This window comes from Mya arenaria, chromosome 2, assembly GCF_026914265.1.
Source record: "Mya arenaria isolate MELC-2E11 chromosome 2, ASM2691426v1".
Taxonomy (NCBI): Eukaryota; Metazoa; Mollusca; class Bivalvia; order Myida; family Myidae; genus Mya; species Mya arenaria.
Genome location: NC_069123.1, coordinates 3,154,950 through 3,170,302, shown reverse-complemented (window position 1 = coordinate 3,170,302; position 15,353 = coordinate 3,154,950). Strand labels below are relative to the sequence as shown.

The window sequence follows — 15,353 nt, the reverse complement described above, 5'->3', positions numbered from 1 at the left end:
AGACAAGGTATTCATGATGCTACAGACGACAGTCTTCAACAAGGGAGGTAATTACAATGGGTTGACCATTAAAAAGGAGTTCCATACGGGTATTTTATCTTCGCTCGTGGGCATGATAACAATTTCTAGCATGGTTAATTTATTGGATCTACTTATCTGATGTGGGAACAATTTCGGTCCGTTTCACGTGTTTGCAATTTATGACAGAAGTTTGAAATACATTACACTTTGCCAAATACTTTGGCAATACAAAAAACATTGCTTGTTCTACTTTTGTTGCAATTTACTTCCAAAACCCTCTGATGGTCACTGATTTTTAATGTATATAATGGTTTAAACATAAAGGTGGTAAACAACCTTTAAATGACAAAACTAGCAAATTAAATGCTTTATATATAATACATGACAGAGCATTACTGTATAAGGATTTAAAGAATCAATGGATATAATTAAAACATTAAACTACGAAATAACCGTTAAAGTCTATCAAAGCATGTTGCTTGTTAATAATATAATATAACCAAAGGATGTACCAGATTTTTTTTCAGCAAAAAGTCGAATAAGAATGTGGTGCGTAATTGGCTGTTATATATTACTAGTATTGCGTTTTATTTCTAATAACATATTTATCTGATGGGACATTATAAGTATCTTCCATGGCCGAGAGTGTAAGATATGTTAATTCCGACCCGAGCGTAGGGTGTTTTGCGGAAACGAAGTTTACCGAGTTTCCGCAAAACACCCTGCGCGAGGGTCGGGATGAACCTATCTTACACGAGCGGCTATGGTAGATGCTTTTTCTCCCACCTCAGTTAAAACAAAATTAAGTAAAAATGTATTTTTTGCTGGAACTCTTTTGTGCTTAGTGAAAATAATTGCGTATGGATATGCGATACCACGTGGTTGTCATGGATATGCGCGCAGTGATTCGGGTTATGTTAACAGTCAATTCGATCTTTAAATAGTTCGGAGGAGAGTGAAGCATTATTTCTTGAAATGTGCGTTTTATAGTGACATTTGAAGCGAGAAATAATTAATTAGCGTTCTAAATATTGCCACAAGACAAGGTTTCCATGATGCTACAGACGACAGTCTTCAACAAGGAGGTAATTATAATGTGACGACCGTTAAAAAGGAGTTCCATACGGGCATTTTATCTTCGCCCGTGGGCAAGATAAGAATATCTAGCATGGTTAAATGATTGGATCTACTTATCTGAGGTTGGAGAAGTTTTTATCTAATTGAACGCGACGTTTAAATGCAATTTTGTATTAGATCGTAAATAATGAAATCAAATAGAGGTAAACAAATGTATTTTTTGCACCTTTACACATCCCCGATGTTGAATTGACTTTGACCTCTGTCGGCTTTAAAGGAAACTTTATCAAAAAGTCTTATATCTGTTTATAACCTAACAAAAATTAAACTGTTAGTTTTTTATCTTTAATAGCTAAACTAAAAATAATTAAACTAGTCGTGGACTCAGAAAACGGCTCCCCAAACACATATATTCCAATAAACACTATAGACAAAATACTGCACTAAAATACATGTACAGACTATTAGTCTATCATGTGTTCCGGTACGGATAGAAAAAATCGGCCCGAGGGCACGTTAGCCGGTAACGAGGCGTGCCCGTACTTGAAAAAGATGATTGATATCCTTTCTTACATATCTAAAATTATCAATTTGTGGATAAACTGACGTAGAAAACGTACATTTCACCAGAAAGCGCGTGCGACGTTGTTTACTGACGTCATAAAGTAATTTTAAATCACTATTGACGAAAAATATTTCCTCTAGCAATCGCGTCTTTACGATTATTTATATTCAGTTTTAATTAAAAGTCTTGCATACTTATATATTTTATTGCGCTTTATTGAAATAGCATACTAGTATACTTTTCATCAACCATAGAATATAAGAAATTAGAGGTGACGCGTTGTTGAGCGTGACTCATCTTACACGGGGGATGTAACACGGGGTTATCCAGCACTGGTCACATGACAGGAAACACTCGTCCGGTATGCAAAATATTTTTTATCACGTTTTTTTCCGCAAAAAAATGTTTACTGTCATAACTGTTTGCCTGAGGTGCTTATAAATCACAAAGAAATGTCATTTCATGGGCTGCATGCATTGAATAATTGTTATACCCAGAAGTATTAATACAAAATGTATATCCGATCCGATAATTATGTCTGTAAGTAGAACGCACACTAAGATATTATCCAGTTAGATTCACAACATAAACACTGTTATATAACCGAAATTTGCTTTCTTGGAAAAAACAACTCAATATCCGGTAATAGGAAATATAACGTTTTACTTGACATTGAAACGAACAACTTTATTCCAATTAATCTTTATCATAAAAGTAAACAAAATGTCTGGGTACCACCTTTTTTCGTAGCTGCGTACAGTCGACCCTACGGCGAATTTCATTTCCTGTTCAAATTGAAATCGGCCTTTAATATCGGAAATACACTATTCCATAAGCTGAACGTCGAGATTATCAGGGGGAAACATAAAGAAGAATATTGTAAGTAGTTTTTCTTCAGTCCGATGTGCATGAGAGATCTCTTGATGAAAGATCAAAATTTCAATTAAGCAGTCCCCTCCTGTAACATTCCAACTCACTATAAACGAAAATTTTAGTATATGTCTGGCCTCGAGGTTCTTCATTTTGTGGGAGTATGCCCTGGCTGTCCATGACGCAAACGTTGATTATTAACTTTAATGACTTGGATCTCTTTTGTTTCTTAGGAGGAAGCGAATATCGTCTTTTCCTTACCATACATTCCCTATTTTTAGGGTATTAAAATTTCACCCAGGTTTCATTCGTAGTAATGATACGACTTAAGAATCCTTTCTCCAGCGTTGCAGAATTTTCAGCGTTTCAGATGTTTTTTCTTTGTTTCCATATTTCAAAACGCGGCAAAAGGCGGAACACCCATATTGCGCATACGCTTTTCACCACCAAGTCATTTGTCAAGATGTTACAAACATTTCCATGGCTTAATCCAACACTATCCGCTATTTCGTCGATCGTCTCACACTGTATTCAATAACTGCCTGCTACCTTATTCGCTCGGATTACGACAACGTTTCTAAACCAGCGATTTCTTCAATTGATACAATTAATGCGCATGAGTTACCTATTTTGAGAGCGATGATGTTTGTTCTTCGCGTATTTTTAAAAATGACGTTGGTATGACGTCATGTAAATTTATATGATAAAACGGCGCCAAATGATTGTATATCAAGCGTTTATAACTGAGGGCAATTTGACTGTCGACAATAAATCAAAGTGATCCGTAACGTAGGTTATATAATTTAATTAAAACTCTGTCCTTGATTTAAATGTGGATGCTATGTTATAAAGGATATTTGTTGATTTCAGAGTCAAATCGTATTGTTCCACGACTGCCATAGAATAACATATTTTCACGAGTGGCGTCCATACATTGAAATCAACAAATTTTCTGTTTCTTTAATGGTTGTTTTTGACGTTCAATTAGTATTTTAATTTATTAATTTAAAACCTTCTATTTTTAAGCCGTTATCCCTGGAACGACCCTCACGCAAAATTAAAGCTGATAATGTAGCTGTCAAACTTCTATTTCCGGTTCGTGGAGAAATTGTTCTACGATATGTTTTATAGTTTATTAGTTAATTGTTTATAGAGCAAACATTTCATTTGTATTATTCAATGATTTTTTTTATTAATGCATCTTTGTTCAAAATAAATGAAGTCAATGCACGAAAATACCTTTAAATCAGACAGGGCATGAATACATGACCAAATTACTACGCCGCGATTTATTAAATGAAATTTGAATGGTCCCACGTGTTAGCAAAACAATTGCGTATAATCTTTGGATAAAATATGTCTCTTAGTTATAGAGTTTGCTTCATGGTACATGGGTATTTAGTCATTCCTCACTGTCAGAGACCAGTGTGATTCGCCTGAGGACATGTTATCTTTCAGGTAAAGAGTGTAGACCACGCTAGGTTGTTGACAAACTTTAAGGCATGGTCGGGGTTAAAGAATCCTCAGTTTATCTTTTAAATATTAAGAGAATTTCCCGGAAGTACGTTTTACTTTCAAACAGTCGAAAAAGATAATTGATGTAAGATCATATTCATGTTCGAGCAGTTGTATTCGTCTGTAATTTGTTTTTTATGAAAGCAAATTGTGGAACATTCTACTCCAAAGTTAAAGAAAACAAGGGGAAGAAACTACCTTGATTTTAAAAGTAGTTCTTAAAGTTAAAACTCCATATTTCACCGGAAATGCATGACAGAATATACTATTGCTGACAAATGTTCAGATGTAATTATGCTATATGCTTTATAGATATCGTCATGGTTGAACGTCTGTGCAACACATAATCATAATATTTGACTGTATCATGTACATTCTTTGAGCTCAATAACATGATTTGATGTGGCAATAATACGTAAAGAGTTGGAAAGTAATACAAACACAAAGCAAAATAATCACGACATAATTGAGAAGGAAGCTTTACAGCTTTTACCATGATTTGCTCCTTATGTTTCGCACTTATATCAACAGTATAACATAACAACGTGTGCATGTAGGGTGATTCTGTATGAATGTGTTCTACTTAAACTGTCACAAGTCTGCGGTCAGATATAAAAAGAGAGAATAAGATCATTCTCCCGACGGTTTTCTCTGTTTAATATACAACTCTAGGCACAGGATGTATATAAAATAAAAGTATAGGTATACAAGTAAATAATAAATGCAATAATTATATATTGAGAATTCACACCACACCACACATACTATTTCATAGCATCGTATGGAGACTGATGTTATGAGTCGTATATAAACGCTAAGTTATCGAATATGAAATGATGCGTTGCTTTATTCAAAACCCTTCTGAACATACACCGCTAATTGATTTTATTCTTATATCAATACATAATGGACATTCTTACAATAAATTAAATTAACAACAACAATGACATATTTGACATTTTCTTTCATTATTTGGTATAAAGTTAGGTTTCATCCATCACCTGCTTTAATTTCTTAACAATTTGATCAAAGTCTTTGTCTCAATAATTCTCTCTAAGTCTTACAAATTGACAAGTAAGTTAAAAATGAAAAATCTGCATTTAGTAAACTTGTTTTAGATCTGAATAACTTATTTTATTCTGCAGACGAGTACTGAATATATAGATTTTCAATATAAAGATAGCAATATCCCTAGCACTTTAAAGAAAACAGGCGTTATAAAATACGAGTGACAAGTATATGTCTCTAACTCCTTTTGCCCATGTTTTACAGGTAGATTACCTCTCTAAATCCCCATACAGTATTTTTGCAGTAGTGTTCTACCATATTTGATTTAAAACATCGTAATGTAGCACTTTTTGTCCATGTTTAATAGTTAGATAACCTTTTTAAATCCCCATTTTGTAGTGTTGTTCTTACTTATTTGATTTCAGTTGTAATGTTGTCAACTTAGCCTTATTACATTAACATCTCTTCTTGCGATTGTGCTAACAAGTTCTCCATTAACAAAATTTCTCTGTGTTTTAGTACTAAAACTACTAGAATTTCATTACAAAGCATCATTAAAACTCTTTCTACTGTAATGCTTTCATGTAAACCTTATATTTCACAGCCACAGTATAGCACAGGATATATACTTTATCAAACAAAGACAAACAATTATTTATATATCATCGTATATAAATAATGATAGAAACATGCTTACAAAGATGTTTCATATATTGTCATGCATAAATTAGTTATACGATTTCAAATTCAATAGAGTTAAGAACTCACATACTTAACTTTTATACTCTATATTTATAATATATGTCATGTGTTCTCGTTCCGGATAGAAAAATCCGACCCGAGGGCACCTGCATTGCCAGGTTATGAGGCTTGCCGAGTTACCGGCTACGTAGTGTACCCGAGGGTCGGATTTTTACTATCCGGAACGGACACACATGATATATATTTTTTCTAGCATACCTTAAATTACATTTTTTGTGAAGAAAATACATAAGAAAGCGCGTTTTTGTACATTTCACCAAAAAGCGCGTGCGATGATGTTTACTGACGTCATGACGCGCAGTAATTTGTATTCACTGCATACGTCAATAGGTTCCTTCGCTATCACGTCTTTTAAGGGTTATTTTGTTTTGTTTTTAAGGAATATCTTTGTTAAGTTAATATAAATGGAACTCATCTATTGAAATCTCATAATTATGGTTACATTAAGTGTTTGATAAAATAAATTAAAAGTATTACGTCACAGCGCGTGACTCATCTGGCATGGGGGATGCCAGATGGAGTTTTCCGGCACGGCTGAATTTACCGGAAATCCGGTGTGCTAGAATAGTTTATATAATTGATTGAGGGCTATCGATTGTTAAAACTGGATTATGTTTATTTAAGTTGATGAAACATTCTACGGGATTATAATAAAATACTATAGGTAAAATACTAAATACTTTAGGTATGTGTCATGTTATGATATATATACATTTGTGTTATTTTACTTATTTGATGTATTCCATTATTATGGACAACCGTTTATGCTATTTCGGAAACATAGTATAAACTCTGCATACTGCTCATCACCCATGATATCAGGCGAAATAGAATTATGATACATGCAAGCCATGTAATATAGTTAATTTCATGAATGCTATTTTCAAAAGCAGCATACCATCCATTTTGACAGCCTTGGTCTCATTTGTATAGTGATGGAACTACACTTATTTACAAAAATGATGTACTATTGCGCCCTTCTTCGTTTCTGTTGTGGGATATGTTCCCAAGTTGTATTGGAGCCAGATACCCATGGGAATCATGCGAGTACAGACGAAGATAATCTTTGTCTTTGTCATTTAAACTGTTCACGTCTAGTTCAGAGTAGATATTTCTTTCTGAAGTGGTAGTATCAGTATTTGGAACATGTATACTGCTTTCGTTCGTTCCAGTACTTGTTTGAGCATCTTCGGTAACTGTCATATAAACGTTTACGTCGGCAGGTATGACGTCATATTCATTTTTACTAGTCGGTATGTCATTTTCTCCGACTGCAACAAAAAATATTTTAAAATAGACATACGGTGTAGTTATCTATATGTTAGTTGTTCAGGAGATATAATATAATAACGTGATGCATGGGCGGTCTCAATCAAATCAAGGCCGCTGCTGTTATAAGAAGATTTAGTTTGCACTTTTCTAGAATTCCATCACAATTCATTAATTTACAATACAAAGATGAATGGACCGATTTATAAATAAAAAACCCGCGTTTAATTGCGTAAAAATATAATCATACCCTGCGGTTGATCATAGACGTTCATTGGATTAGAAGTATCAGTCCTGTCGGAACGTCCTTCTTCCGGTAACTTCTCGTTTCTTTTTCTGCGTCTGATAAAATTCAATGTCATCAATATTTCCTTGATGTACACTTACAAGTATTGATTCGGAACTCGTTAAAAAGGTTCACTGATAAAATGGCATGAACAGTTGACACATATCGGTGGATATTGTGTCCGCTTTTTTTAACATAACATTTGATCACGTTCCATACAAACCGGTAAATTAAGAAGGTCAGGACAATAACACACATTATTCAACCAGCAACAGAAGAACCTTTTGGTAACAGTCCAAATTGGGACTCATATGAAATAACCTTCTTAATGTCATGAATTCCGAACAGGCTAAATACAAAACATTATAAATTAGTGTATTTGCTTATCAATATCAGCAGAGGTGGGTAATGTTTCAGTAGCCGTGTTGTTTTGCTATGTTTACTATATTTTGTCCATAGAAATATAAATTTGTGTTATACGATACAATTCGTACATCATATACTATCCAAAAATAAGCTGAGACACAATGTCATCATTTACTAACCGGTGTGTTCTATACCCTACATACCGGTAAATCAAGAATGACACGACAACCATAAGCAATAATCCACCAGCGACGGAAGTACCTATGATAACAGCAAGGCTGCTTCGCTCTTCCTCTGAAACCAGAATAGTTTAAGAATAAAGTTTTAGACTATAGCGATGAACAATGTTATTTGATTCATAACATTGAGAAGTTGTATTTCTTAAACAAAATATACCTATTTTAGATGCATTTTGCGGAATGTTTAAATGATCATCTTTCATATATTTCGGTAAAATGGCTCATTTCGTCCATGCATCATGATGAATTTCATTATTAAACATACAGTTAACTATTTACATGAAACAAGTGAAAACTGCTACAACAACAACAACAACAACAACAAAAACAAAAACAGCAATAACATTAACAACAACAACATTAACAGCAACAACGACAACAACAACGACATTTACTTATTTGAGACACTAGGGGATCACATTCTATATATTTCATGTTCTAGATTAAACATGTTTTATTAATACGCAATTCAAACATCAGATTGCAACAGTTTATGTTATCCATAAAATAATGATATATTGAAGAGTGATAATCTATGTACTATTTTAATGATGGCCTTTATTTGTCAACAAATGTAATGAATTTAACTACATTATTCTCAAGTTGATGGATACGATAACACAATAAATCGTGTTAAAGAAAGGCCATAACATTCACTTACGACTGGTGCATTGGCTAGCTTGGGTAGCTCAGACATTTTGTGTTGCTGAACCGTCTGGGCATGGCGTGCATTCAGACGAAAAAATATCCAATGTATTGTCCTTGTACATCCCAATAGGACACGGTATGCAGCCGTTAAAGTCAGCGTTAATCATCCGACCCGACGGACAATACGCTATATCACATTTGATGAATTAATTTATGGCATATTTTGTGTTGAAAAACAAATGTTTGTTTATTTGTAATTCAGTTGATATTAAAAAGTATATTAACACTTACAAATGTATTAATTAAAATGTAAAAAAGTGTATATATCTCTACTTTTTCAAGGCAGAAACTACGATGATTTATATATCTGAGCGCGGCTCATCTCACAATAAAACACGCAATCCTTATTTAGCGCATTCGCATTCACCAGAGCTTTAATAATGATAAATCAAATCTATGGTGCGCATAGCATCATCACTCTGGTGTACGAAAATATATTCAGAGCGACTGAGTCTCTCACGTATTACCTGTGATATTCTCAATGCTAGACTAAACAAGAGCGCCCCGAGGCGAACGCTTGTCTATTGTGTTTTATTGATGAGTTGTGGCCAAGATTTAAGGCGCCGATGACCAATCTGATAACGACACTAAGGACATCACAATACTGTTTTTCTTCAAATTTTTGGCATGATTTAGGGTCAGTTCAGTGTTCCTTCACCCATTCGTAATATTTGAAAATCTAATTTTACTGTCGGTTGTCGGACTGTATTATGTGAAGACCTTTTAATATAGAGGTCGCAAAACACATGAATAATCTAAAACTGGTAAAATGAAATAATGCAAGTTGTGTTTTGCAACTTCAATATAAAAAAAAAAGTCCAGCTTTGTGTAAGGGAACAATTTCTATAGAGTACAACCTTAAAACGATTTCCGTAATGTGAAGTATGTACAGGACTGCCGGCCAGATTTTGCTTGAAAAACTCGAGGAATGTATCCGATGTGCCAGAGGAACCTTTAGGAGTACCCTAAACGATTACGTTCCTAGTTCGGAGAGAAAATATACCTTGGAAGATATTATTGCAATGGACGCGAGTAACTGTGACATGGGTAATAACTTTGAAATTATTTTATGAACTTTAAGAAAAAAAGCAGTTGAACACCGCTTTTCCGAACACCGTTTATCCGAAATTATCGCTATTTCGAAATTAATTTTCGGTCCCGATTTTACTCATTTTTTGTTTAACTCAATTTTTAATCTATAATACGAAATCGCTATTCAGAAATAATATTTCGAGGTAAAAATTACGGTCCCAATTTTGGTATTTCGCACCATTTTATCAATCCTTATTTCGAACTCGATCATCTCACAGTTTGTCACACCATACTGCGAATCCACTTGGGCATCGGATTGAGGTGACAATGGAGCACAATTAGACCTTGTTAAAGAATGACATTGAGAACGCGTATGTTACAAACATCGATGTCAGAAAATGAGCGATTCATTTGGGTTATTTATACCATTCGAAAATGTCTCATCAGATTCGAACACCGCATTGTTCACTCGACCCACTTCCGAACAATCCGGAGAAGGGCTCGGTAACCAACCCGGGTAGATACGATATACATACATGTGCTGTCATTTTGTTTTAAATGTTTAATGACGTTTTGATAAAGAATAAAGAAGTATGATAACTAAGTATGTGTGAGTTATTAAACAATAATTCAACAAACATGTAAACAAAAGATCACCTAAACCAAAATATGAAAATTGTTAATCCGAAATATCGCTATTTCGAAATGTTTGATTCCCTACGATTTCGGGTTATAGGTGTTCATCCGGCTGTATGCAATATGAAATTATACATTGACTTATTATTATCATTATTATTTTTATAATAATAATAATAATAATAATAATAATAATAATAATAATAATAATAATAATTATTATTATTATTATTATTATTATTATTATTATTATTATTTTTAATATTGACGATAAATGTTGTTTTTTTATGTCATGATTGAGTAGATTTTAGTTTTGGTCTGTTTATTACTTTAAACTATTAATTTTCCTTGATTCGACTGTGACGAAAGTCAACGTCTTATAAAAATCACGCTCGATTCTGCATCCTTGGTAGAAACCAGCACTGGTGTTTATTTGAAAGACCCTGAGTAGATATATGTGGTTGGGATCGAAAAGACAACCTCTTTTGTGAGAGGCACACACATAAACACTACACCACTTTTAGCCTATGTTGATAGAATGATGTGAATAAATGAAAGCTTCAATTCGAATAACGCAAATCATAACTAATTTGTTGTCTATTTCTGCAAACAAAACAAATAATTGTAGGATGAATAATTCGTGTATTTTTGGTAAATAGAAAGAATGGTCATATCAACTAAACACACTTACATGAATAAAAAAATGTTATCTTACGAATGCTACAGTTGTCTCTATGTGTAGATGCCATGTCTTCTGTTGTGGTACCCACAGGACACCCATTACACTCAGCAGAGAATCGGCTGTCCTCGTTGTTTTTGTATAATCCTCGCGAACACGGATCACAACCAGTGGATTCGGCGTTGATAATGTACCCAGATGAACAGAAGGCTAAAATGAAAATTTATTAATTTGGTAAAGGCTTTAATTAGATCGAATCTTGCTATTGAAATAGGTGGCAGTTTAGTTTAAACTTTATGTTTTACAACGATAATGAAGACAATATATTTATTAATCATGGAAGCATACAACTGCCGTGTTACCAGTTACCTATAAATGCATTCAAGATTCAGGCGCTAACAGGTGCTGCAGTTATGATTTGCGAATTCCACTTAGTAAGTAACATATTAACTGGTTAACAAAGATTTGTGTTACCGCTTACTAAGTGAAATTCGCAAATAATAAGTAGATAACGAGTTATAGAAATATATTTATAGATAAGTTGTAACACGAATCTTATCAAGTTAACCAGTTATTATATTACTTATTAAGTGAAATTCACAAACCGTATCGAGTTAACCTGTTAGTGTCGTATAGCTAAAAAGGGGTTATGGGTGGCAGTCTTGGAAATTTCAAGTCTGTTTAGTCCTATGACATTTATCTCACCAAATAAGTATCGCTAATATTAACAAGATAGCTAGATAATTATCGCAAAAATTAAGTGGTTAACACGAAACAATTCGCGGACGCTATCAGATTATCTTACGGCAGTAATATGCCACTATAACGAAAGCAAAGTCACTGTTGTGCGAGAGTGGGGTCTTTTGTTGTGGGGAAAACACGAGAACCCAGAGAAAACCCACTTTTTCGGCTAGGTGACAACCGAAAGAGCTCAAATGCGCCTAGGCCGGGAATCGAACCCGGTGACCTTGGTAAGGGGCGAGTGCGCTTACCAGGCAACATTTGGCACTTTCGACCAGAATTGGTGATAAAACTATTTACAATATATAATATTAATGACAAGTTGATATTTGTACATCATATAATTGTATATGTAGATGAGTTTTAATATCCCTGGCCGACGCTGTCAGCGATCTTTTTATTTGTTATGTAAAAGTGATAAAAGAGATTGATAACCTCGTATCTGAAACTGTAATGCGGTAATATTTTGATTTTAAGTTTGAGCCCTCAACATATTATTGATACCGTCTCGTGTATTTTGGAAACATAAACAACTAACAAGTGTAAAGGACGAAGTATGGACGCAAAAATGATACGTTACTGAAAGATGGAGTGGATGTCAATGTGTGCCTGTTCTATTTGAGTTGGGACTGATGGGCATTATTGAACATGTATGTATGTGATCATGTTTAAATTACATTTCATTTTGTTCTGATCTTAAAGAAATACGGATCATCTGTTTATGAACAACTTGCCTACCATGTCTTTGAATTATAGATCGAGAAGTGAGTTTCAGCTCGATGTCTCTCAGCCTCGACTTTTCACCTACTATCCCCACAATCATAAGGTTAATTTATTGGAAAAGACCAACCTGCCTACGCATTTAAGGTCCATTGGCAAAAGTGCTCTCCGGTTATCGATCGTAAACGGACTTTAAGCTCAATGCCACCACGACCATAACCTATGACCTACTGACCTCATACATACCAATTTTGAGATCCCTGAGCCGAATGTCCTTCACATATTGATCGGAAATTAACCTTAATCGTAAGGACACCCTGATCATTGGCTTTGACCACTAACCACATACACTTGACCTACTAGATCAAAGTCCTTTTAGCTTACCATTTTCATTTAATTGATCGGAAACCGTAGATACAGACGGACGGACAGACAAACAGCAGGATTTCTATATGCCGTCATTCAAGTCCTAATTCAAAATTGAACGCTATTTCCTTTTGATATTTAGAAAAATACTTACGTTTACACTCGTCGCTATTAGACACACCTGCAGCTATGGTTCCGGTTTCAAATATGCCATCCTTCTGACATAGTTGGCACTCGATGCTTGAATAAGGGTGATCCATTGATTGATAAGTATCTATTGGACATTCAACACATCCGTTCTCAGTACTGATCTCTCCAGGTCCACATTTATCTGTTGAACATAATCGCAATTATAAAAACTATCAAATAATATTCATCATTAGTAAATGGTGAGTTTTTTACATTACGACCCAAGCGTGACTTATAGATCTTGAGTTTTTATTCCACTTATTTAAATGTTTAATCGGACCTTTATATCGTTTAGTATTCACAAATTATATCACATACCAAAGACAATTCTTAGAGTATGCTTGCAAGTAATTTTGCAAATTAATCACCGGTTTTAATGTAATGGTATCAATGGCCTTTATATATCAAGTTTTACGGTATTAATGGCCTTAAAATGCCCAGTGTTACGGCATCAATGCCTTTGCATACCGAATGTAACGACATTAATGCCTTTCTATACCAAGTGTAACGGTATTTAGGGCTTGTATATACCCTCTGTAACAGTATGTATTTATATATCAATATTAAGGGAATAAAGGACCTTAAAACACTCAGTGTTACGGTTTCAAGGGCCTTTTTAAACCCAGTGTAACAGTAACAAGAACCTTTGATTTTCAGTGTTACGGTAACATTAACCTTTTTTGCCCAGTGAAACGTGCTATTGACCTCTATGTACCCAGACCATCGATATCAAGGATCTTTATATACACAGTATAATGAGTAAAGGGGTTCCACCAAGTGTAGCGTATCAAAGACCTTTATATTCCAGTGTAATGGTACCAATGACATTTATATAACTTGTGTCTCGATATCAAAGATCTTTATGAAATCAATGTAAGATGATATTCAGAGAAACGTGGAGAGGGCCTTTATATAGCCAGTATAATGTTTTAAGAGCAATAACATACATAGTTTAATGGTACCAATGACCTTTATATACCAATGTTTACGTGTCAAGGACCTTTATGTACTTAGTGTTATATTATCAAAGGCCTTTTTATGTCCAGTGTAACGGTATGGATGACTTTTATATACCTAGTTTAATGGTATCAGTGACCTTTACATAACACGTGATGAATGTCAATGGTCTTTATTTACCAAGTGTACGGTATCGAAGGCCTTTATACACCAAGTGGGAAGGTATGATGGGCTTTTTATATCTTTGTGACGATGTATAGGACCTCAGTAATAATAGTTGATTGGGGCATTTATTTACACAAGGTTACGTGTCAAGGGCATTTATATACCCAGTGTCATGGTATCAAAAACCTTAATAAACCATTGTTACGGTATAAATGGCTTTATATATCTGATGTTACCGTATAAATGGCCTTTACACATCCAGTGGAGCTGTATAGAAAGCTTTTACATACCCAGTGCGGCGATATCAACGACCTTTATATATTCAGTGCAAGGTTAATAGGTTCTTTAAATACCGAGAATGACTTTTCAACCTTTATACACACAGTGTTACGTGTCGAGGGTCTTTTAAAACCATAATATACCAAGTGTAACGGAATCAAGAGCCTTTATATAACCATTGCAAAGTGTTAATAGCCTTTGTAAACCCAGAATTAACCATTTCATGGCCTTTACACATCCAGCATAACGTTTCAATAACCTTTTTATACCCAGCAAGTATAATGATTTTCATGACTTTTATATAAGGGTACCGCTGTTAAGGACCTTATATACGCGGTGTAACGGTTAGAATGGCCTTTATATATCATGTGTAACGGTATCAATTGCCATTATATATCATGTGTAACGGTATCAATTGCCTTTGTATATCATGTGTTACGGTATCAATTGCCTTTATATATCTAGTGTAACGGCGATATGCGCGTTTATATGTAGCATATCTAGGGCCTTTATATACCCAGTGTAACGCGTCAAGACCCTTTATATTTCCTTCATACCGTTATCAATGACCTTTATATACCCATTGTAACTGTATTAAGAACCTTCATATTAAGGCCCTTTGTATAAACCGTATTAAACGTGTCAAGAGCCTTCGTTTACTATTCGCCACGGCATCAGTGGCCTAAATATACCCCGTTTAATGGTATCAATGGCCTATATACCCAATGTCGCATTGCCGAGAGTCTTTATATACGCAATGTATTGGTATCAATGGCCTTTATACCCAATGCCGCATTGTCGAGGGTCTTTATATACGCAATGTATTTGTATCAATGGTCTTTATACCCAATGTCGGGTTGTCGAGGGTTTTTATATACGCAATGTATTGGTATCAATGGCCTT

General features: G+C 34.5%; 1 protein-coding gene across 4 annotated transcripts in view; it reads right to left on the bottom strand.

Annotated features, from left to right (window-relative positions):
- Positions 1-4,689: 4,689 nt before the first annotated feature.
- Positions 4,690-15,353, bottom strand: part of LOC128225235 (uncharacterized) — a 48,226-nt gene continuing 37,562 nt past the window's right edge. For 2 of the 4 annotated variants that reach the window (XM_052935329.1, XM_052935330.1), the window contains 5 exons: positions 13,015-13,191; positions 11,070-11,243; positions 7,943-8,033; positions 7,338-7,429; positions 4,690-7,089 (listed from right to left, as the gene is read on the bottom strand). In XM_052935329.1, the coding sequence (XP_052791289.1) occupies positions 6,770-7,089; positions 7,338-7,429; positions 7,943-8,033; positions 11,070-11,243; positions 13,015-13,191 (854 nt within the window). In that variant the 3' untranslated portion in view covers positions 4,690-6,769. Of the gene's footprint in view, positions 7,090-7,337; positions 7,430-7,942; positions 8,814-11,069; positions 11,244-13,014; positions 13,192-15,353 lie in introns of those variants that run through there. The other 2 variants (XR_008259625.1, XR_008259624.1) reach the window with 2 other exon arrangements.